We start from the raw sequence: 25,026 nt of genomic DNA, 5'->3' as shown, positions 1-25,026 counted from the left end.
CCTTTGGTCAATAGACACCTGCGGATAAAAGCGCCGATTGACTGAAGCAAAAATCTATTTGACAAGTGACTAACAGCTATAGTCCAAAACTGAGATATAAACACAGGAAGGATTGCAGACGAATAAAACATTATGCATCATTCTTGTTTGATGTTGGATTGGCAGATTTCCATTAGATGGATTGAGAAAAATGAACAAAACAGGCTGTGATAGGGAGTTGGGAGGATAAATGTGCGTTCGCTTGCTATTGTTTATGAATTATGCATTAGCATTGAGTGGATTACCGCTGAAAGGCAGCATGGCAACTCACGCTTAAAGGCAGTAATGAGAAAAAGATACACTTGCTTACCAACTAACTGTGACTTTAATTCAGCATTATGCACAGACCTTTGGGTTGCTCAGTGTTTTGGTCTGAGATGTGCTTACTCAAGTGAACATATACATAACACGCCCCTACACACACATTCACACGTTCAGGCACAGACAGACACGTGGTCACTGATGGTTTGAAAGTCTAATGATTATGTTAGTAAGAGGGGGATTTGTGCGACCCAGAAATTAAAGCCACCCACAGTCACTATATCCAAATTTTCAGCTGCATGATGAGTGTAATAATGGGGTCAGATAATACATTTTTAATTATTATTCTTTCCTACACCAAAAACAGTGGTATCTTGACATTTCCCATATTGTAGAAACTTAATTTTCTGTAAAGTTGCTTTGCAATGATTTGTATCGTAAAAAGCATTATACAAATAAACTTGATTTTAATTAAATTAAATTTCATTTTTGTCCAAGAAAAAAACTTTACAGTAACTATCACATAGCACCTGACTAAACGTTAATGGCAATGGCAATGACAGAAGAACTGTGGCCTCTCTATTGCCATCTGTGGCTTAAACATAAATCACAATATACTTGAAAGTTGTTTTTTATGGCAGTTGTGTTCAGCATTTTATTAGTTCATGCGAATCTGTCCTTCCTTCCTCCCACTGACAGTAAAAAGAATGTCTGACAAGGTATATTTCTGAAAAATATGTCATCTGAGCAAATAATTTATCTGCCACTATAATAGCCTGGATCTTTTTTCATTACTTGCAAATATGAAGCCGGGACAAATGATGTAAACTTGAAGTTCCCCACCAAATCCAACAGAATTGTTCAAAATTGTAAGTAAATCAATATTGCAAACTTAATATATTTAGTCAGGGTACCCTAGTAAAACAGTAATAGGGTTACATTTATTTCATACTAAATATAGTTCAAATCTATCAATTTGTTTACTGCTTGGGACTTACTAATATAAAAAAATTATAACTAAATTTTATTTGGAATACTGCTTGTGCACAATGCACATTTCTTAATATTAAACCTAAAATGTGTTTTAATGTCACTATTAATGAGAACTGTATGATCTTTGAATAATATCGGTCTTTAAATGCAAGATATTTAAAGTGCACCTGAAGTATGTTTGCAATATTTCCACTCTGGTACAATCAATATACTTCAGTATATATTTAGTTGGACCTCAACACTACTTACGCAAAAATAAAAGTACATTAAATACATAAAATACATAAAAAAACAAGTGTTGTGACAAGTCTCAGTTACTCTAACACAGTGCACATAGCAAGTTTTTTATTTATTTTTATAAATAAGATGAGAATAGAATAGAATAGAATAGAATAGAATAGAATAGAATAGAATAGGTAAGTGCTAGTATTAATTGGTCAGGTGATGGCGAAAAAGATGCATCTTTAGATGGTTTTTGAAAATGGCTTAATATTCAGCTGCTTGGATTGAGATAAGCAGGTTGTTCCACCAGCTGGGGACAGTCCAGGGAAAGGTCTGTGAGAGTGATTTTGTGCCTCTTTGGGACAGCACCACATGGCGTTGTTCACTTGCAGAACACAAGCTTCTGGAGGGCACGTAGGTCTGAATTAGCAAGTTTAAGTATATTTGTGAAGCGCCAGTGGTTGTCTTGTAGGTAAGCATCAGTACCTTGAATTTGATACGAGTGGCTATTGGTAGCTAGTGCAAGCTAATGAAGAGAGGTGTGAAGTGAGCTTTCTTTGGCTCGTTGAAGACGACTCTGGCTCCTGCATTCTGGATCAGTTGCAGAGGCTTGATAGTACATGCAGGAAGGCCCGCCATGAGAGCAGTCTGAAGAGAACAAGAGCTTGAACAAGAAGTTGTCGATCTGCTATGTTAGGAAGGGTCTAATCCTCCTAATGTTGTATAAGGCATACCTGCAGGACTGGGCTGTTTTAGCAATATGGTCTGCAAAGCTTAACTGATCATTCATCATAAACTCCAAGGTTCCTGGCTGTCCTGAAAGGAGTTATGATGACGAACCAGGCTGTATAGAGAGGTTGTGATGAAGTGCTGGATTGGCTGAGACCACGAGCAGTTTCTTTCTTAGCAAGGTTGAGTTGAAGGTGATGATCCTTTATCCAGCCAGAAATGTCTCTCAGACAGGCTGCAATGCGAGCAGCTACCATCGGATCATCTGGCTGGAATGAGAAGTAGAGTTGAGTGTCATTAGCATAGCAATGATAGGAAAACCCATCCTTCTGAATGACAGATCCTAAAGATGACATGTAGATGGAGAAGAGAAGTGGTCCTAACACTGAGCCTTGAGGAACCCCAGTAGCAAGAAGTTGTGACTTAGAAACCTCACCCCTCCAAGAGACCCTGAAGGACCTACCAGAGAGGTAAGACCGAGACACCCATCTTCATGAGAGTGGACAGGAGGATCTGGTGGTTAATTGTGTCAAAAGCAGCAGACAGATCCAGCAAGATGAGTACTGGGGATTTGGAAGCTGTTCTTGCCAGTTGCAGGGCTTCAGTAACCGACAGCAGTGCAGAATGTAAATGTATTTGTAGTACACTTAGCATGAAATAAAGTATTTCAAATACATTTTTGTGTATTTATTTTTCACTACAGTAAGGCGAGAACAGACCTTTAAAGTAATTGTCAATATGGGAATTGTTAAATTCATTATAAACACGTATTAAGGTAAGTATTAAACATTATTTATTTCTGTAATTTAAATAATAGAATCTAAATACTAGATGATAACCTTAACTTAAATTTAAACTAAATAATTCCAAATCTGGCTTTAGCAGCTAAATTAAATAACATTTTATGTTAAATAATAAAATGTTACATAAAAAGTTGAAGTACTAAAATTATTTGTTTTTTTAATTACTGAAAAACAAAATTACTGAAACTTAAAGAAAATCTAAATATTACTATAACACCATTTCTAACTGCAGTAACAAACTGAAAAATATTTTAAAATGAATGAAAAACAAATTACTAAAACTTGAAAAAATCTAAATATTACCATGACACCATTTCTAACTGCAGTAACAAACCGCAAAATTATTTTCTGTCATGTTTGACAGCCTGCCTTGCAGTTAACAGGGCTTAAACTGTTTTTAACCAAAATATACATTTTTAATGGGCCATATTTTGCATCTATGTAAATGCCCATTTCAAATGTGTAATGAGTAACAATGCTTACTTACTGAATGTGGGTTTGCTGTCAGGTCTAATATAGTTGGTTTAGTCAATAACAGCCTCTTTGCATAGCTTACAATACATTCTGACAGGTTCACAAAACAAAACTCACTGAAATGTGTCGCACCAACTGTAATGGTCAGATTGATTCGATCACCTTGTTAAATAAAGGTTTCTGGTTCAGTGTAAGTTAAGCTCTAACAGAAACATTGGTGACATACTGTCAATTATCTCTGAAAATAATTTAGATCCATTATTTTCTGAAGAACGAGTAAAAAATGTCTGTGGTAATCGACACTATGCCACAAATGCTGTTGATAAAACTGAACTTGTTAAACCCGGATCATTCCTTTAAAAATAAACCTCACCTACACGTTTCTACGGTTATGCAAGGCCGCATGTGCTACCCTACAGCAAGGAACAGATTGCAGACCCATAAAAACAGAAAGGTGGTACTTCCAGCTTATAGTGCTAAAATGGTAAAAAATGCAGAATATACATTATGTCAGGGACCATAATCTGATTATTGTTTTACACAGTTGATTACACTAAATTCATATAAATATTGCATTTGAATTTGTAGATCTGGAAAGATTTAGCATCACATCACTCACCAATGAATCATAGTTTTTGCATAACTGTAATAAACAAATTCATTATTATGACAATTTTAAAGTAAAACCATTCCTTCTGGCGATATCCTCTATCCATAATTTTCCAGTGTAAAAGTCATCTTGTCTAAATCAGGAGAGAAATATGCGCAGATCAGCTACCGTTTACAAGCGAAAACAGTCCAAAAAAGTTCTAAACAAATATGTCAGTTTATTTTGATGTGAGAGGACAATATGAAAGGAGATGGACTTTTTCACTGGAAAAAATATTATTGAGGATTAGGGGTTAGTATGCTGGCCAGAAAGAAAATTCCTTGATGTATTTGTTTCTAACAAACATGCAGCTTTTCACTTTACAAAATGTTAATTGATGGACTGGAGCCATGTGGATAACTTGTGGATTATTGTGATGTTTTTATTAGCTGTTTGAACTCTCATTCTGACGGCACCCATTGACTGCAGAGGATCTATTGGTGAGCAAGTGATGTAATGCTGAATTTTTTCAAATCTGTCCAATGAATAAACAAACTCATCTACATCTTGAATGGCATAAGGGTGAATAAATTATTATTTTGGGAGGAACCATTCCTTTAAATAAATGGACCTGTCTGCCAGAGGCGTCATGCCCACTCAAATGTGCCCCCTCAAATTTTTGAGCCAAGTGGATTTTGAATGCAGCTTCCAAAAGACAAAAATAGCAGAATAATAGTTTTCTATATTTCATACAATTATACTGGTGTTATTAGAACATGCAGTGCGGCACAGCATCGGCTGCTAATTGAAATCAGCGATCGAGCTTTGGCTGGCGCTGAGCCAGAAACAGACGCATTTTTACAGCTGCACATTGTAAAAAATTACACACGACTCTGTTGAGCTTATGAATGCAATGACCAATCAGAGCCATTCAGATGAGTCATCGCGGAAATCATTCGCTCAGTGCAGGTGTTCGCTTAAAGGGATAGTTCACCCAAAAATTTAAATTTGATGTTTATCTGCTTTCCCCCAGGGCATCCAAGATGTAGGTGACTTAGTTTCTACAGTAGAACACAAACTAAAATTTCTAACTCAAACCGTTGCAGTCTGTCAGTCTTATAATGGAGTTAAATGGGATTCTCGGCTAAAACATACAATAAAAAAAAAAAAAAAATTAAACCCTGCTACTCGTGACGATACATTGATGTGTAAAGACACAAAACGATCAGTCTGTGCAAGAAACTGAATAGTGTTTATATTGGTTTTTTTTTTTACCTCTGATTCACTGCAATGCCTGACCTGTACTAAGCACATAGCCGGCATGTGACACGTCTTCTTCTTGCTTTATGGCGGATCACAGACTTATAAGTGCATTACCGCCACCTAATATCTCAAATGGACCATAGACACTATCTACAGTCTCAATTGGGAGTGTCAATGGTCCATTTGAGAGATAGGTGGCGGTAGTGAACTTATTAGTCTGCAATCTGCTGTAAAGAAGAAGAAGAAGACCCGTCACATGCTGGCTTTGTCGAGGACATGCCGTGATTTGCATTCACCTCCATTATAAGACTGACAGACTGCAACGGTTTGAGTTAAAAATCTGAATTTGAGTTCTACTGAAGAAACAAAGTCACATATTGGATGCCCTGAGGGTAAGCAGATAAAGTCAAATTTTCATTTTTGGGTGAACTATCCCTTTAAGGTATTCTGCTCTCTGATTATTCTCAAGTCAGAAACAACAAAGTGCAGTTGTACATATGATGCAAGTAGGATATTTATTTCACAGTGTAAACAGCTTCAGTGATTATAATGAGAGTTTTTGAGAGTGATAATGTCAATGTTTTTCGCTTTCTATACAATGAAAGTGTTCATTAATTTGTAAATTACAATGTTTCTATTAAATACAAAGTCAGTCTTATTAAAAATAATTTATGGCATGACACCCATCTCTGGTAGTACAAAGTACAAAGACAGTATTTTTTTTTTTTTTTTTGAGTAGTTAATAGGTTACACTATTAGGCTACTTTGCACATCTCCAATTATCAACTAATATAATATATAAATGTGCAAAATTCATCTCCTTACACATATTTGAGAATCGAGATCTAATGTTATAGTTAACATGTTTGGGAATATTTTGAATGAAAAGGGAAAAATAAATAAAAGATAAGCCTATATCAGTTATAGCCTACTTATATACATATATAAGTCACAAAGCCCTGTTGTCTGCTGATAAATTCAGTGGAGGAAAGGAAGAATTTCTGGATTAATAATTATTGATTTGTTTCTAAGAATATTCCATGCTGCATAATGTTTAGGTTGATTGATAATTGCACATACAAGTAAAATTATGCACAACCCTCACCTATAGACATTCACATGCATTTCAACTCTCTCTCACTCACACAAGCACACACACATCCTTCTGGCGCTTTCTTTCACCAGCTGTGATGCTAAACTAACATTGCAGACTGTTCGAGATTCTGTTTGAAAAATGCCTTCGCTACTTCACTCTCTACTACTTTAGTATTTTCATGTAAAATGAACCATTACAAAATCTGTGGTATACTCTATCCCCCTCAAACCCCAATTGATGATTTTACTCTAAATGTTTGGTCTCCACACTTTATCTCTCTATTCTCATGAAACTTTGATCCTTTACACTTTTGTTCATTTACCCAGCTCCCCCTCTTCCTGCTCAGCCTCTGTTTTCAAATGTGAAAGTGGAAAAAACACACATGAAGAGAAGAACAAATAAAGGACACAACCTGGAATGATTACATTTTCAGATTTAAATCAGCAATGGACAAAGGCTTTGTGTTGAACATTGTTATACAAGCCAAATTTGGCAACAGAAATGGAGAGCATCTGTTATGCACACAGCCAATTAAAAAAATGTTATGTCATTCATTGTTTGTCACAATCACAAAAATGTTAAATGAAATGAAAAGATAATAAAGAAATACGTTAAAACAACCACAAAGTAGTTTGTAGGTCAAGTACTGTATATGCCACACATAACGTCATCATAGAGTTAGAATGATCTCAAAATCCAGCTGTAAACTGAGCATCTGCAGTACTATGAGCCTCAAGCTTGTTTCCTATGGAAGTGAGACATCTGCACGTTATACACTTTACACTCACCCATACTCAACTCATTCCACCAAATTATCATTAATATTACTATACCCATAAATAGGACTTGAAAAGATTATATAGTCATTAAGACATATATACATAGCCACTTAAAGTGCACTACTGTTTGTTGATGGAAAAAAGTAACTTTAAATTTGATTGCATTGTGTCAAGACAATATATCTTCAACTATACAGTCCAACATTTTATAGTATTTAAGATAGTTATGCATAATATAAGGCATATTGTTACGCGAATGTGTAATTATTGAATTTGAATTATTAACTTGAAATCTCTGGGTATTTTTTGTGTAAGGGGTTCAAGAAAAGTTTGATAAGAGTTTAACTGGACACACGGATTTGGCGTCAATAACAACAGAAAGCCTATAGAAAATGTAAATTAGCCTATTAATTTTGCTATCCAATCAGTACATACTTGTGACCCATTTTGTTTGCAAATGGCCCACCAAACTAGAACCACTGCTTTAATCTTCATTAATCAGATCTTCCTATCAGAAGGGTCTTCAAGCTAATGAACAAACAAGAGTAATGGGTCCACTGAGGAAGTAAACGCAACAAATCTTTACATTTTAAGCTGCTAACGCCACACTAGGCTTCATGGTAATTTAATGAGGACATTGCATGGAACCACTGCATCTGATGAAATAAAATATTGTTTTTTTTTTCATAACGCGAGGTGAATCTGGGATATGGAAGATATGAGTGTGAGAAACGGCGCTGCGCGCCCATGCGAGTGCAGCCATGTCTTCGGAGGAGAATTAGGTCAGTTGGGCTCCTGGGAGAATCAGAGGGAAAAAGAGAGAGAAAGAGCAAGAACAAGCCAGTGAAACAGAGAAGACAGCAGGGATAAGGGATGGAGTGAACAAAGTAGAAGGTTAAAATTGAAGGATGAAGGAGAAAGAGACAAAAAAAAAACCTGAAATGATTTAAGTGGAAGGTACCTAGAGAAAACAGCTATGTATCAGTGCAATGCTTGTTGTTTTAAATGCTATTTTGAAAAGAAGAAAAAAAGTACATCAAAAAATGATTCATAGATCAAGTATAATGATGAAAGAATTACTAATGGTATGGTTTTTCTTTTAAGTTTACTTCAAGTTTACAACTAAGAAGGAACACAAGTAATGCATTTAAATGTTTTAATTTGTCAATCGAAGCATTTGAGTTTGATTAATGCTTTTATTTACCTGTTTCTAAAGTCAAATAGCCCTTACATGAAAAAAACATCTTTATAATACATCCCATGCACTCTCTTTCCAGCATGCACTGGGATATATATAATTAATATGGTTGTATTGACCATTTGCCATTTTATTTACATTACTGATGGTTTTGTCTACACATTTAGAAATTAGTTGTCTTGCTTGTTTTCTTATGATCCAGTCTCCTGAATGATCATTTAGATCATGTGAACTTTACATTAGGTTCAGTCAAGATATTTACTTAAAATGCCAAAGCAAATGAATTCAACTCTTAAACAAAATGCAGTCTATTACCTTGAATGTTTTATTCCTTGAAGTTCTATTAAAAGCCTAATTTCTACATCATAAAACTTTGAAAGTGTCTATTACAAACTGAAATGATGCAGAGATGCTTATGTGAAATATTTAAAAGATGAAGCATCATAGAGAAAAATCTGACACATCTGCACTAAAGTTTACACAAGTGAGTATAGATGTCTGTGATGTCTGATGTGTCCCTCCACTGCATCCTCCCTTCAGTCATTTTAAAACACAGTCTCATCTCCCGCTCTGTACTGTAGGGCTTGACACTGTACTGGGGTAATTAGTTAGTGGCTGGAATAGATGTATGAAATATTAAGGGACTTCCTATGGGATCAAACTTCAAATGAAAATCTTGCTGGCCTTCTGGAAATGTGCCAAGCTCGAAAACTGGAAATATGTACTAAAATAACTGGGAAATGTGTATGCATGTGTCCTTGGGCATGCACTGGGACATACATAATTGATGAGGCTGTACTGACTATTTGTCAGTTATATTGTTGCTGAATGTGTTGTCACATTTAGAAATGTGTTGTCTTGTATGCCAGGATTAATTTCTTAGTTTTTTTATGGTTACTAATGACAGATTTTAAATCATGAAAACTTTAAAATAATATACTTTTAAAAGTAAAGGTTCCATTAGCATGCGTTTGTAGGGATGCCTTAAAATTGTGTGGTTCCCCAATGAACCTTTCAGTGAAAATGTTTAAAAGAAATTTTTCTTCTTGATGTAAAGAACATTTTAATGATAAAGCAATGAATTCTTAGAACTCAGAAAAAGAGCATACAAACTACTGCCTTGATTGTTTTATTCAAGGTCTGTGAACACTTCCTTTATAGTCTTCAATTTTAGACTGCAAAAGTATCCATACAAAGTGGAATGATGCAGAATATTAAAAATAAAAATAAATGGGAATGTGCATAAATGTGTCCTTGTGCTGAGTGCTGATATAGATTTGAAACTGTTTTTATTTAAATTGTCAAGGTCTTGATTTTGGTTTTATTATATTAAATTCTGATTCATTTTGGCATGTTTTATTTTGTAATAATTTTGAAAAAGAAATGATCTCTCAGCTTAGGCTGTATTATACAATGTACCTTCTAAGTACCTTTTAAGGTACATTACAATATTTTACCTGATCCAAACTATGCATAATACTTGCTTTTTACTTATTTTAATTTATTTTATTTTTCAGGTTTATTTTATCCGGTTGTTTTTTTTTGTTTTTGTTTTTTTAGATTTAATAATAAACACAACTTGCTCTGTGGAGTGCAAGTTAATTCAACCAAAAATTTTTATTCTTATTTAAAACTGTATATTATTACCACTACAACTCATTTTGCTTTATATACTGTAGTGATGTAACGATTCACTCAACTCCTGATGCAATACGATTCACAATACTGATTTGACAATATATATAAAGATAATGAGATTTAAGACAAATTAGAAATGAAAAGTTGTCCTTTTATTGCTTGGACAAAATGCTGTGCAGTTCTTTGTGAAATTGAAATGTGTCAAATAACAGAACTAAAATGAAATTTTATAATAAATCCCAAATCAAATAAATAAATAAAACAAATCTCTTCATATAAACAAACTGAGCTTTTGCATGTGTCCTTTCCATTTAAAATGAGAGGCAACCACTATATTTTAATCACAATCCAAACAAAGATGCTGCATACATTCAGCATTAACAGTTTTTCATCTAAATTAGACTGCATAACTGTGAAATTTGAAGCAAAAAAAAAACATAATGTCCCGACTTTAGTTTTGGGAAACTATACTATTTAAAACATATCTGAACAAAACAAAAACAACAGACGGGCTGAATGAGAATGCAAATTCACGCTCACCAGGCAGTGCTTATGGAAAAGCAACAATATAGTGTTTCCTTTTTTTCCAGGTTGACGCTGTAAAAAAAGCAGAGCTGCACTTTATAAATAAAACTTTAACAGGAAAAAACAATCTAAACTAAATTCATATAAACTTCCACCCCCAACTGCATCGCGATTCATTCACATCTCAACCATTTTGAAACGTCACATATCTGTATCAATTTTCATCCAGCTCGGGGTGCATCGTTACATCCTTATTATATGGACACCAGACTGACTTTGCTGTGTATTTAACAATGCTGGATATTTAACAACCAAAACTGAGGTTCAAATTATGATTTTTTTTTTTTTTTGCTGCCTTTAACATAAAACTTAGTGAACAGAAAATGGATATCTGGATAATATTATTGACAATCAACAGGCTGCCAAACTCAGTTCGTGCACCAGAGTCCTTCAGATTTATCCAGGCTGTCAGCCACTCAAAGGGCAAACCTTATGATTGTTAAATTTTTTTTAAATATGTATGATTAAAATTCATCAATATATTATCACCTTTTTTTCACGTTTTGATATTCATGACTTTTCAGACAAACTAAAGAAATTAACCGAGGAACAGGCTCAGGTAAAATCTATTCCTTTCTCAATTACAAAAGAGGTTAGGTCTGTATTTAAGAGAATTAAAGTAAATAAGAGTCCAGGACCGGATGGAATTACTGGGAGATTGTTGAAGTGCTGTTCAGAGCAGCTCTGTGGGGTGTTTGCCGACATCTTTGAGATGTCCTGGGAACAGGGAAGGGTCCCAATGGCTTGGAAGGAGTCATAGTTCCAGTGGCAAAGGGCAACTCTGTGAGCACACTAAATGACTTCAAACCAGTGGCATTGACCTCACTGGTCATGAAGTCATTTGAAAGGATTGTAAAGCGGCTTCTGCTGTTCAGGGTGGGTGGGGCCCTGGACCCCATGCAATTTGCATATAGGGCTAGCAGAGGGGTAGAGGATGCCCAGATTACACTTTTAGATCTCCTGTATAGACATTTAGAGGGTCCTGGTACACATGCCAGGCTCTTGTTTTGGGATTTTTCTTCTGCTTTTAATACTATCCAGCCACATGTTTTAGCTGGATTATGGACTTTTTAACTAACAGAACACAGCGTGTTCAGGTGAATGGTTGTCTCTCTGGAAGGCGTGTCTCTTCCACTGGCTCCCCGCAGGGTTGTGTACTTTCACCTTTACTATACATCCTCTACACTAACGATTGTAGGAGTCAGTATAGAAATAGACACATCCTGAAATATGCGGATGATACAGTTATTGTCAGTTTACTGCAGAAACATGAATCTCAGCATGGGCCAGTGGTCGATGAGTTTGTAAATTGGTGTGACAGGTCTTTTCTCCATCTTAACACCTCTAAAACCAAGGATATGCTCATAGATTTTAGGAGAAAACAATCTGGTTCTCCTCCACCCACCTATATAAAAGGAATCAGCATAGAGGTGGTAGAGCAGTACAAATATCTGGGCACTGTGATAAACAATAAACTTAAATTTAACATAAATGCAGAGATGATCTGTAAAAAGGGACAACAACGATTGTACTTCCTAAGGAAGCTTAACTCTTTTAATGTTGATAAGGTTATCCTGTCTTTATTTTATAAATCTTTTATTGAATCTGTCCTTACTTTTGCTTTTATTGCCTGGTATGGGGGCATCAGCCTGAGGGAAAAAAATAACCTCAGCTATATTGTAAAGGTGGCTGGTAAGCCAATAGGCTGCCCACAGGTTTCCTTGACAAATATTTATGAGAGGCAGGTTATGAGGAAAGCAGATGCCATATTGGATTGTGTAAATCACCCCCTTCATTGTTCTTTTGAGGTCCTCCCCTTAGGCCGGAGATTCAGAGTCCCTCGTTTTAAATCAAATAGGACAAAGAACTCTTTTATACCAAGTGCAATTCGGTTGCTAAACTTGCATAATTCTTGATCTAGATGAGTAGTAGTGTAACAGTGTTTTTAATTAGTAGTTGTATTGTTATTTGTATGTGTCTGTGGTGTTTACCTGTTGTGCTACCTGTGTGTTTACCTGGCTGTAAGACAAGTTTCCCTTAGGGGACAATAAACTGAAACTGAAACTGAACTGAAAGTAACATTAAATATAGAAGGCTGTCAACTTCAGCATTAAAAATCCAAACTCTGTTTTACAGATGAATGTTTTCAGAGAAGTGACATGTGTAATGAAGGGACAAGTCCTCTGCTAAAGGCATCAGCTTCAGAGATCGAAGACCAGGGAAGCTGCACGAAAGCACCAGAGCGGGAAAATGAAAGGGGGGAGAGAGAACAGAAAGGCAAGTGTAAAATATTCAGCAGTGAAATTCGTTCCCTGGTGAAGCGAGAGCTAATGATTGAAATGAAGATAATTGTGGCCATGTTCCGAAAACTCTCAGCGTCATTTATCCTCTTTGTGCCCACAGACTGAAATTAACCATAGGGCTGAACAATTTCCCACACTATCGCAAAGGGTACTTAACAACTCATTAACTTGTGGTATTCAGATTCTGATGTTTGTCCTGTTAAAAGATAGCTACATTATGAAATGCTTGCCTCAACAGTAATTCTGTAGCTCATATGCAAATTAGCACAGTGAAGAAACACATTGACTGGAAGTCTGAAGTGGCGACCAAAGAGGAAAGTGAATCAGCACAGGCCAAAGTCACCGAAAAGTGCCCATCTGGAGAGTTTGGCTGCTTCCTCTCACTGTAAACTGTGATGGTGTCAAAGCTGGCCATCATATCAACACACAAAAACTCACAGTGCTAACAGATTAGCAGTTAGCATCATCTCCTGTACTCTAACCTAAGGCACATTGGTTACAAAGCAGCCAAATATAGGACCTAGGGGTGATGGTTCATCAGTTGACACACTGTTTTCCTAATGAATGTTGTTCAGGTGCTTTGACGCAATGTATTTTGTTTAAAGCGCTATATAAATAAAGGTGACTTGACTTGACTTGATGGTTCGGTTATTTAAAGCACGCTCAGAGAGGGATAGTGTGTAAAAGTGTGTTGAGAGGTGAATGAGTCTTAAACTGAATACATTAACAACCGAGCATACAGTATGTGTGCCTGTGCGTGTGTGTATGATGCTACAGCTGTTGATTTGCTATCACGGATGGGTAAATGTTTTTGAAGAAAGAAGTTGCTTGGGAAAGACAGCAGAAAGGAGGACAGGAGAAGGAGGAAAAACACAATGATCAAAGACAAGGAGACAAGAGGCCAAAGGGCAGAATAGGAAGAATGTCTGTAGGAGGACAGAACAAATGAGTCAGATTGTGAAAAATGTTGAAACAATACATTGACTATACACAGCTATATTAAAGCATCACTTATTTCTTTTCTTTTTTTTACAGCTGGAAGAAAATCATTATGCCTTATATAAGGAAATTGCCTTAATTATCAACACCAAGTTAACAAAACTTAAAGGTAAAGTGCGTAATTTTCCTGTGTAAAAACCTGTGGCGCTTTGAAAACAGCCCAACACAGAAACGCTGGCTCAACCAATAATGTGTGTGGTAGGGAGGGCTATCTTGGTGCAAAATTTGGTGCAACAGAGATGCAGAAACTTTGCATTAAAATGAGCAGATGTAGTCATTACAGGTATTTAATCATTTAAAAGATTACAGTTTACAAAACTTTCTTTTAAAATAAAGGGCCCTATAATACACCCGGCACAATGCGACGCAAGGCGCAGCGCAAGTGTGTTTGCTAGCTTCAGTCCGGTGCCATTTGCATTTTCCCGTCCAGCGACACGTCATTTAATTAGCAAATGCATTTGCGCTCATTTTTGCACCCATGGTCTAAAAAAGAGGTGTGTTCAGGCGCATTGCTTTTTTAAGGAGCTGAAAATAGACTGCGCCATAGACCAACTCAAACCTGGTCTAAAGTCTGGGGCAATGTGTTTTTTTTTTTTTTTTGTTATTTAAAGAGCATACACGCTGCTTATTAAACACAGGGACGCACAGCAGCACACAAACATGCCAAATATAAAAAATTAAAGGCTAAATACATGTAGGCTATATATATATATATATATATATATATATATATATATATATATATATATATATATTATATGTATGTATATATATGCATTCCCTACATGTCATAATGGATAGTCATCGCATGTATCAGAATTAGGCTTATCTATTTGCTCGCACACGAGCAGCTCCGTTTCATCTCGGAGACACGTTCTGTCTTTGTGCTTGCCAAATTTCACAGTGAAAATATCAAATCCGTCATGGCAAGAGCGCAACTGGCTCTTAAAGGGAATGGAAGGTGAGATGGAAGGTGGTTGGTTTATTGCAAAAAACACCCATTACTCATTAAGACAATAGGGACAACCCAATTAGACCATGCGCTCGGGCGCGCCAACCGTTTTTCCGTTGTTAAAATAGCAAAATGGGATTTGGACATGCCCTGAGTGCACCTGCGCCGTGAGCTTTTACACTTGTGTTTAGATCATTAAAATAGGGCCCAAAGGCTTCAGCAGAGATTTATCACCATCTTTACTTTAAATAAAATTTGATTATAAGACATTTATAACACAACACCAACAGCAGTAATATAATTACCAGTATTTTTTTATTTCCTCCTCCCTAGATAAATAAAAAGAAAGAGGACGATCAGTGGCTCAGTGTGGGACAGCGTTAAAATTACAAGAGTATGTATAGCACCGCTGTCATAATGAGGCTCAAGCTTTCAATGGCAAAGGCTTCATCTCATTTTTGTTCCTCTTCTCATTCTCCATTCTCTTTTTCCATCTCTCTTTATCCTCAAGTTGGGAGTAATGGCGGACAAAACGAGGAGTCCTCATCACTGATTTGTTTGCTCCCATGTCCTGCATATATTTACCTCACTTTGAATGTAATCGAAAGCATGCCCATTACAAAAGCGCACACAAAAGCTCCAGCTTTCATTGTGATGCGGAAAGCCTCAACTTGCATATCTCGCTCACAAAGCCTCTTTGCTTTGTTTTATCACAAATGCTTAAGTGGAAGCTGTTCTGTCTATTTTCACATGCAATCGGAAACAAAATTATGCTGAAAAGGTGCCTAAGCGAGGTGGAGTTGTTGGAGAGCGCCTCTGCTTGAAATTATATAATGTAGATGATTGAAAGTAATTTGAGGGAGAGAAAGAGAATGTGTGAGTGTGAACGATTGCATTAAGATTCACATGACCCTAGTTATGTCTTAGTTGTCCGTGTATCTCTATTACACTATCATTGCCACTCTGTCCAGTGTTAGTTTCTGCTAAAGGGGCTATCAGGCTGGGGTTTGATAGTTTTAAGGGGAGTGACTCATCCTCCGTAGCCGGGATTGTAAAAGAATCATAGTTGTTTAATATGTTAGTGAAGAGTGCTGCAGGGGGTGAAAATGATTGGTGTTCAGCATGGCTGCAGACGTATGGCATCTCAGCTGTGCCATACTCAACGTAACTATTTATGACCCCATTCGAAGTGGGTTCACAAACGGCTGAGGAATAAACCTCAGCTGGCATAAATGAGGGCATGTGCTAAGGTAATGAGGCACTTAAAAGCAATAATTAACATATTCCAACAAATTCAAGACATGTAGTTCTTGCGTATTGTGACCCATTTGATACCCTCTCTCGTTTTTTCATATAGACAAACAAACTTTTTTTTTTTAGTGCTTTAAAGTACATGTCATCAGTTAATGCATTCCCTGGGATTCAAACTTGTGACCTTGGTCTTGCTCTCATCATGCTCTACTATTTGAACTACAGGAATACACGTACTATGCGTCTTCAAGCTGATTCATTTATTATTTGTTAGCAAGTGTGTATGTTTTTGGGATCTCACACATATACACTTACAAACTCTAAAATGATTTGATGAGTTGTTAGTAAAGAGTAAGTAAGAGTAACAGTAAGAGTGGTTTATGGTTAAAGAATTATTGCAGTATATTTTATAAGAAAATACTATGTTATTCTTTTTTGCCATTCTTGTTACTTGCCATTTTCTGTAATTTACTAGCGATTTCTGAGTGAAAACTGTTTTAAATAAAATCCTAAACTTTTTTTTGTTACAGTTAATTATTTATGCAATGACAGCACATGTACTAACTTTAGACAAAACATTTTTTCACAAACTCTTTTCTTTTTATATATTGAATTAGTGGAGTTTATAAGTTGGTTTTATTGTATATAAACAATGGTATTAATTAAATATGGCATTAATGAAAATATCAAGGCCTTTTTTACATTTATTTCATTCACCTAAATTTGACATTATAAAGGCTTTTATTCTGTTCTGTTTAGAACTGAAACTCATTTTTAATGTTTCCATCACCTTGACCAAGACTAACTTTTAAAAGGAGTTAAAATTCCAGCATCATTGAAACATAACTGAATCATTTAGTTTTTATTTTATAACTTAAAACTGTGTAAATATACTGTAATAATATATTGTGAGCAACATTATCATCAATTATGACTATTAATATAAAAATTTAAATTACAGGAATATAGCAATTCACTTAACTCACAATGCTCAATAACTCATATTGATTCACTATACTGATTTCACATTAAATTTTCTAATAATTATTTTTATTTTAACAAAATAAGATTTAAGATAAATTAATTATAATTATAATTAATTATAAATGAAAAGGTGTGCTTTTATTATTGCTTGAATATCCATTTAAATCCAAGGTTTCCATTTACAATTAGAGGCAACCACTGTATTTTAATCCAAACGAAGATACTGCATACATGCAGAAAGAACAGTTTTTATTTTTAATTAGATTGTATAATTTCGAGATTTGAAGAAAAAACTGAACGCTCTGACTTTATTTTTGTGAAAATGCACTACATAAAACATCTGCACAAAACAAAAACAGCATGAATGAGAATGCAAATGTTTCTCTGACAGAAGTTTTTTAGATGCTGTCAATACATCCACATCCATACTTGTGTGTGTGTCTGTGTGTGTGTATGTATATATATATATATTATATATACACAGCGGGTAGAATAAGTATTGAACATGTCACCATTTTTCTCAGTAAATCTATTTCTAAAGGTGCTGTTGAAATTTCCCCAGCAAAAAGGCATGAAAAGCTAAGACACCGGCTGAAATCTATCAGTAAATAGAAAGCATTTCTGCCCCTTGTCAGTGGAAATTATTATTATTTGGTTCAGTCACAAATTATGGCCTATAAATAAGAGTCTCATTACCAACGTGCCACACAAGAAACATTTCATGATGGGATAAAAGCAAAGAGCTCTCTCAAGACCTTCACATCCTTACTGTTGCGAAAAATACTGATGGCATTGGTTACAGAAGGATTTCTATACTTCTGAATGATCAAGTGAGCACTGTTAGGGCCATAATCTGGAAGTGAAAAGAACATAATTTCACCATAAACCAGCCACAACCAGGTGCTCCTCACAAGATTTCTGACAGAGTAGTGAAAATTATTTTCAGAAGAGTTTTCTTAGAGCCAAGGATCACTTGTGGAGATCTTTAGAAAGACCTGGAATTAGCAGGTTCAATTGTTTCAAAGAAAACAATAATGCACTTAACCGCCCTGGCCTGTCTACATGCTCGCCATGCATGGCTGTATTGCTGAAGAAAAAGCATGCTGAAGCTCATTTAAAGTTTGCTGCACAACATTTAGACAAGCCTGTGAAATCCTGGGAGAAATTAGTCTGGTCAGAGTAGACCACATTTGTACTCTTTGGATGCCATAATACACACCATGTTTGGAGGACAAATGGCACTGCACATCACCCCAAAACTTCATGGTGTAGCACTAGCAAAATTCATATAATTGAAGGAAGGATGAATGGAAAAATGTACCGAGACATTCTTGACAAAAATCTGCTGCCATCTACCAAGATGATAAAGATGAACGAGGGTGGACATTCCAGCGAGTCAATGATCCCAAACACAGCCAAGGAAACTCTCAGTTGGTTTCAGAGAAAGAAAGTAAAGCTGCTAGAACGGCCCAGCCAATCACCTGACTTGATTCCAACAGAACATCTATGGAAAGAGCTAAAGATTAGAGTTCATAGAAGATTTCAAGACTGTTTGTGTGGCAGAATGGGCCAAAATCACACCTGAGCAATGCATGCAACTCTCCATAAAGGAGGCGTCTTGAAACTGTCACTAACAACAAAGGCTTTTGTGCAAAGTAATAAATACATTTCAGTACGCGTGTTCAATACTTTTTCCCTGGGTCTTTCCATTTTATTATACAGAGCTTAATTTCTGAACTTATTTGTTTTGTTTTATTTGTTTTTATGGATTACTTGGATTGTTACCGACATCTGGTGAAAATTTCATGTCAACAGCACCTTTACAAATATATTTACAGAGAAAAATGGTGACATGTTCAATACTTAATTTAATCTGCTACACATAGAGTGTGTGTGTGTGTGTGTGTGTGTGTGTATATATATATATATATATATATATATATAATTTTTTTTTTATGCACATGTAAACATTACATTTGAATACCTAAAAAATACTATTGATATCAATGTTGTGTGTTTGTCTACATTTAATTTTAAAGCACACTGTCTCCACATAATAAAATCTTAATTTTATAGATATAGTAAAGCTGATTAGATATGAGCTATAAAACCTACGAGAATATGTTTCACAATCCTTTTATGATTCCTATTTCATTTATCTTTCTGCGAGGGTGTTTACGGAGATTACAAATCCATCAAGGAGAATAGCTCTTTTGTCGTAGGCTGATATGATTAGCAAGTGTTTACTTTATTTGTTTAAAACTGAAAACAGCACATCTGATCTTATAAGCTGAATGTTGGACAAGAGACTTAGACGCCTGGAGTACTGAAATACACCCGTCCATAGTACACTGACTTTACAAAACGCATCTGTGGGAGGTGTGTAGTGTGTGGGCAAAAGGTACGAATCTAACTTGAAAGTGCTTGCTATATGTAGTCTAGCATCAAGGTGGCCCACAGGAGTCGGATTGGATGCTGCACTGGTTGGAAACTGAACAGAAAAGCTTCATATTATGCTCATATGGTGGGTTATGTGTATGCATTATTTTGCACTGAATATATTTGTCTCAGAGCTTGAAAGGAGCTGCTGTAATGAGTCTCCAAAATTAAAGTAACCTCTTAATTGGCACCATCCAAGAGGTGAAAACAATGTTGTGAGACCCAGTGCTAATGGGTGCTGTGCATGTTTATAACTGTGCATGTTTATACATAACCGATTGCATATAGAGCTTTAATTGTGACTCATTTAATTGTGATTGTGATTTCCCTCCACTAGTGTTATGGAGGGTGTAGCATGTAATGTTTCCACGCTGTGATAACAAGCCATTTGAAAAATGCGAACTCACTAGCATATGTTCTCGCAAAGGTTCTCCACTCTGTCTAGCTGAGGGATGCCATGCCAGCACTTACTCTCATAAGTGGCGTAATTTGTTGAGTACCTGGAGGTGATAGAACGCAGGATGGGGGCTGAAATGATTCAGAGCTCCATCCAGTAGAAACGCAGATAATGATGCTGACATCCGGCATATCAGTGGACTCAGGGGTGCTTTTATAAGAATTCAATGCACCATTACGTCAATATAACTGTGAATGGGTGTCTTTCATTACATTGCTTATTTGGATTATGTCTAAGGTGTTACATTTGTTTTGATTGTGTCTAATGTCATTTTGAGCCAAAGTCATCATTCAGAGTCGCTGTAAAAAGTGAGTGACGTTCATGGGCGTCTTGGAAACCTCAGCTGGGGATTTAATGTTGTCCGGGTACTTGTCTTGACTTGATTTCATTGCCACCTTTGTGGGAGTCCACCTGATGGACAGATTGAACCCCCCTGGATGGGAGAATATGCATCTTTTGTGAGATGGATGAGTAACATCTTACTCAAATGGGGTTGCTTTTACATCTTGCATACATTTGAGTGTTTTAGGCTTTTTAGTAAATTTTACTGACCATTTATATTTATATTTATATATATATATATATATATATATATATATATATACACATAAAGTTAGCAAATTAGATACATGTTTACTACGACTATTTCACCTGACCGCAGATGACCTGCAGATGTTGTATCATCTTTAAATAGTTATAAATTCAAACTGTACAAATGCAGGAACCTAGTTTTTTTTTCTTTCTCGAGTTCATAAAAGCAGCAGTCAAAAAGAGTGCTTGCCACCTAGTGGACCAAGCAATAGTCGATATAAAATAGTCGAAGCAGTCGATTTCAGGCAGATGAGCAGCTGGCACATCCTTTAGAGTCCTGGCATGCATTTTTTTAAATGCATGTTGTACGTCTTATTCTGTGCAATTAATCTGAAAAAAAAATTATTTCCAAAGATTTATTTTTGCTATTTTTGCATTCATTATGATAGGACAGTAAAGAGACAAGAAGTAAGAGAGAGAGGGGGGTCCAAAAAAAAGGCCCAAAAGCTGGGATTTGAACTCAGGACTATATGTCGGCACGCTGCCCACTAAGCTATCGGTGCCAATCTGTGAATATATGTACTTTTTTATGTTCTGACCTTTACATTTTTCATCAAAATGTTGTAACTGGATATTCCAGTGAAAACTTCTCTCTGGTGATGTATCCAGGACTTCTCCATTCATTTTACACTAAGTTTATGCTCATCTACCTCCACTTTTCAGTGCAACAGCCACATCTCAACATCCAATCAACAACGAATGCATTGAACCAAGTCTCTACCCTTTTCCCTTTAAAATAATCAATTTAATTTGTACCACAATACAGAAAAAAAGATTAGTCACTACTTCAGTTTCATTACAACTTTAAATTATAGGTACACTGCAAAACTGTTTGTACTTTTTGCAGAAATAAACTGTAAAAATGATATATTGAAAATAATTAAAAAATAAAAATAAAGTAAAAATAACCTTGCATTATATGTAATTTTATAGTAAAATACTGTAAAGTGTATAGTTTTTACAAGTAAAAACTATTAATTAACATATAATTCAGGGTGAAAAACAGTATAATGACATGTGGCTTTCTGTTTTACTACATGTATTATTATTGTGGTTATCAATATATTTTTTATCTACAAGTCCGATTTTTAGTTCAAGTAGACTTGGTAACATTAAATCATATAATTGAATACTCGGTTTTAAGTTGTAAAATATACAGGCACCAATATGCCACACAGTAGTAACTAAAACACTGTCTCCATGATTTTTTTTTTCCACAATGGTAAACTTCTGGCAAGCACAGCTGCTGTTGTTTTTTTTTCTGTAAATTTAACAGGATATTTTTTCTGTGTAGTCACAGCCATATTCTTGTGGGCACCACTCAGACATATGGTACAACAGCATTTTGGGTGACCCGAGTTAAAGTCCTGGCTCATGTTCCTTTCTGAGTCTCATTCTCCTCTTGTAACCGACTGTTTCCTGTCTCTCTTTAACGGTCCTATTCAATTAATGGCAAAAATACCACTAATATAACTTAAGAAACGTTATAGACATAAGAGAAGGTCAGAAAACATCCTGGCAGTAACTCTACCCCATAGCTGACCCTGATGAATTCAATCCTCGACAAACAATTTATTTATTTTGCAAGCATAAGATTCTTCTTCTTCTTCTTCTTATTATTATTTTTAATCAGACCTGCATATTCTAGACCACCAATGACTGTATTTGAATTTGATGAGAGTCTCTTTTATTCTAAGTCCAATTCCACTGAAATCAAGCTAATCCCACATTCATGCTACCAAGTTTTTTTTTGTTTTCTTTTGTTTATTTATTTATTTTTCTTGCTAATCCACTGTGGCCCATTTGCTCATTCGTTCAACTGCTGGTTTTTGACACATTCTGATTTTGCATCCGTCACGGTCATTAACCATTAATAACAGATCTGTTCTAGAGCTTAGCATTTATGAAATCCTGTAAATGAGTGTTAGCTGGGAAATCCTGCATCATGCTGCTATGTGTTAAAAAGATGTGCAAGATTTCAGTCAAGTTCACAGCTCACCTGTGGGTGTGTCTGTCACTTTCACAAACACCTCTCTGGCTGAAAAGACTGTAAGTGTGGAGTGGGGTAAAATGGTCTCTGGTTCAGCAGCTACAAGCTCCAGCTGAACGCTCTAGAAGGTTCCACACTGATCTTTGCATCCGCAAGCATGGCATTACTGTATGCTAGTACTGCCACCACATAGATAGAATATCTATATACGGTTACATTTTCATGTTTTAATTTAAGAAGTTAAGCTGAAATGATATATTAATGAAGATCTTAGATCTAATTGGTCAGATATTTTCAATCTACAAAAAGATTGGATTTCTTTTGGTTTGTCTGGCAATTGATAGTACAACTTGTTTCCAATTCGATGTGCCAGAGAGCATATTAACAGTGTTATTAATTATAAGACCAGAAAAATGAAATTATGCATTAAGCAAAAAAAATGCAGTAACAGATTTTAAATCTTTTAGATTATGCCAAATGGGACTGGTTCAAGTGTCCTCAGATTCAAAGAAAACAGTGTGTAACTTTGCCTTTGTAATGTTTCATTTTCCCTCCCACATTACAATTAAAAGTCAACTTAAAACCATGCAAGACTCTTTGCATCAATAATGAGTATGTTAATGGCTTTGCAATGTAAGCACCATAACATAAGTCCTTTGCATGAAAAAGGTTAAAGACCCCTGGCTATTATGACTGACTGAAAACAATAATGAACAATAATGACAGAGAACTAAATGTGTGGGACTCTAAAAATGCAGTGCTTTGACAGTCATAAATTTAAATATTACAAACCCAAATATAACTGACTTTTTCAAAACAGTTAATATGTGCAACTCCAGTGGAAATTAAAACATGCCACGAATATGTCAGCATGCGGATATTTTATTATGCATAAAGAGTAGGCTATACTTTTTAATCTGCATGAGTGAAAACTTCACATAAATGTTTTTTTTTTGATAACTACACTGCTCTAAAACCTGTTCACGCTATAAGATATTAGGCAAACCAAGACCAAATGTCCTTGGTTTTTGACTTGCTAAACATGTTATTTCAATATATTTGTAAGGACATTTGGTTTTCACAAGTAGCCATAATAAAGCTGTATACACAGGCTTTACTGACCCTGAATTTCTCTCAGCTCTAAACCACTCTTGAGTTAAGCCTACTTGTACAATAAATGGCTGAATATCTCAGTAATGGCAAGGACAACATGACAATAGGAAAAAATGTGAAGACTACATAAGTGCCCAACCACAAATAAATAGTCTGCATAAGCACATCAAGTCTCAGTATGAAAAAAAAATTAATAAGCTCTTTGGGGAACGTTATGTCACAATATGTCAGTTATTAATAATTAATACGTTATTTCAACCCAGACTCGCTGTGAACTCATGCCTATTTATTCCTACATTTCTCGACATTACTCAGAGCAGCTGCTCTCAAAAAACAGTTTCACAAAATATTAGGCGAAGCGATGCTACAGTACGTCGCTAATCTGTTTCTCTCACGCTCCCACTCTAATTTCTTTTTCACAGAATAGCTTAAAAATCACGCGTTAAACAACTTTTCGGCGTAAATGCGGTCAGGACACTAATTACTCCAGGAATAATTAAAACACGCAACACTGGAGGCAATGGAGCGCATAGAAACAGCATCTTTACCTCACGCACCTGCGTGCTCAGCGACAGGTTTGGGTTTTGTGTGACATCTTCACGAATGCTGCACTCACAAACTCGTCCCAGTCTATAAACTTGAACACGGTCGAAACGGAAGAAATCGTGATCTCTTAGTTTGTTTCAACAGATGTTCTGTTTTGCGATGCAAATATATGATAGGAAGAAAAGACTTGAAAGGAAATACATAAAAGACAAATTTAAGACAATATACCAAAACATCTAAAGTTGTTTTACCTGCTCGGAATGGCGCAGAGCACGCACGGGATGGATGAGGAAATCCAAACTTTGAAGACTGCGAGCTTTAATGGCTCGTTTGTGAGCGACGCATTGGCTCGGTGCAGTTCTGACAAAACTATCGGCGTTCACTGCTGCTGTTTGTCTCTCCCTCCCTCTCTCTCGCTCCCCCATAGAAATAAATAATCTCTGCTTTCATCTGGATCACCGAATCTCTCCCTCCTGCTCCAGTTTGAGCGCACTGTATATCTCTATCTCTCATTTTCTCTCTCTCACACACACACAAACGCGCGTGCGTTTCCATTTACTTCTGTTGTTGTTAATACAGCGTTAATAATATTTTCTGTCAACCCTCACGATGTCAACTGTCTACACTTTAGATCTTAATAAAAAATACTTAAGACGTTTTATTAGCCATTATTCTGGTGACCATTTGCTGGTCCCCGCAATTTATGTGAATTGGTGCATCACTATTGGTGCC

At 35.9% G+C, this 25,026-nt stretch overlaps 2 protein-coding genes across 3 annotated transcripts in view; one reads left to right on the top strand and one right to left on the bottom strand.

Moving 5' to 3' along the window:
* camkvl (CaM kinase-like vesicle-associated, like) overlaps positions 1-24,769 on the bottom strand; it is a 49,689-nt gene extending 24,920 nt beyond the window's left edge. Inside the window, exon 1 of one of the 2 annotated variants that reach the window (XM_059527693.1) lies at positions 24,546-24,769. In XM_059527693.1, the coding sequence (XP_059383676.1) occupies positions 24,546-24,719 (174 nt within the window). In that variant the 5' untranslated portion in view covers positions 24,720-24,769. The remainder of the gene's footprint in view (positions 1-24,545) is intronic. The other variant, XM_059527694.1, reaches the window with a different exon arrangement.
* Positions 1-25,026, top strand: part of LOC132118142 (transcription initiation factor TFIID subunit 13) — a 254,939-nt gene that overhangs the window by 151,427 nt on the left and 78,486 nt on the right. The window lies entirely within an intron of this gene.

The sequence above is a fragment of the Carassius carassius genome, chromosome 37, assembly GCF_963082965.1.
Source record: "Carassius carassius chromosome 37, fCarCar2.1, whole genome shotgun sequence".
Classification (NCBI taxonomy): Eukaryota; Metazoa; Chordata; class Actinopteri; order Cypriniformes; family Cyprinidae; genus Carassius; species Carassius carassius.
The sequence above is the reverse complement of the archived record's forward strand: the minus strand, read 5'-3'. Positions and strand labels throughout refer to the sequence as shown.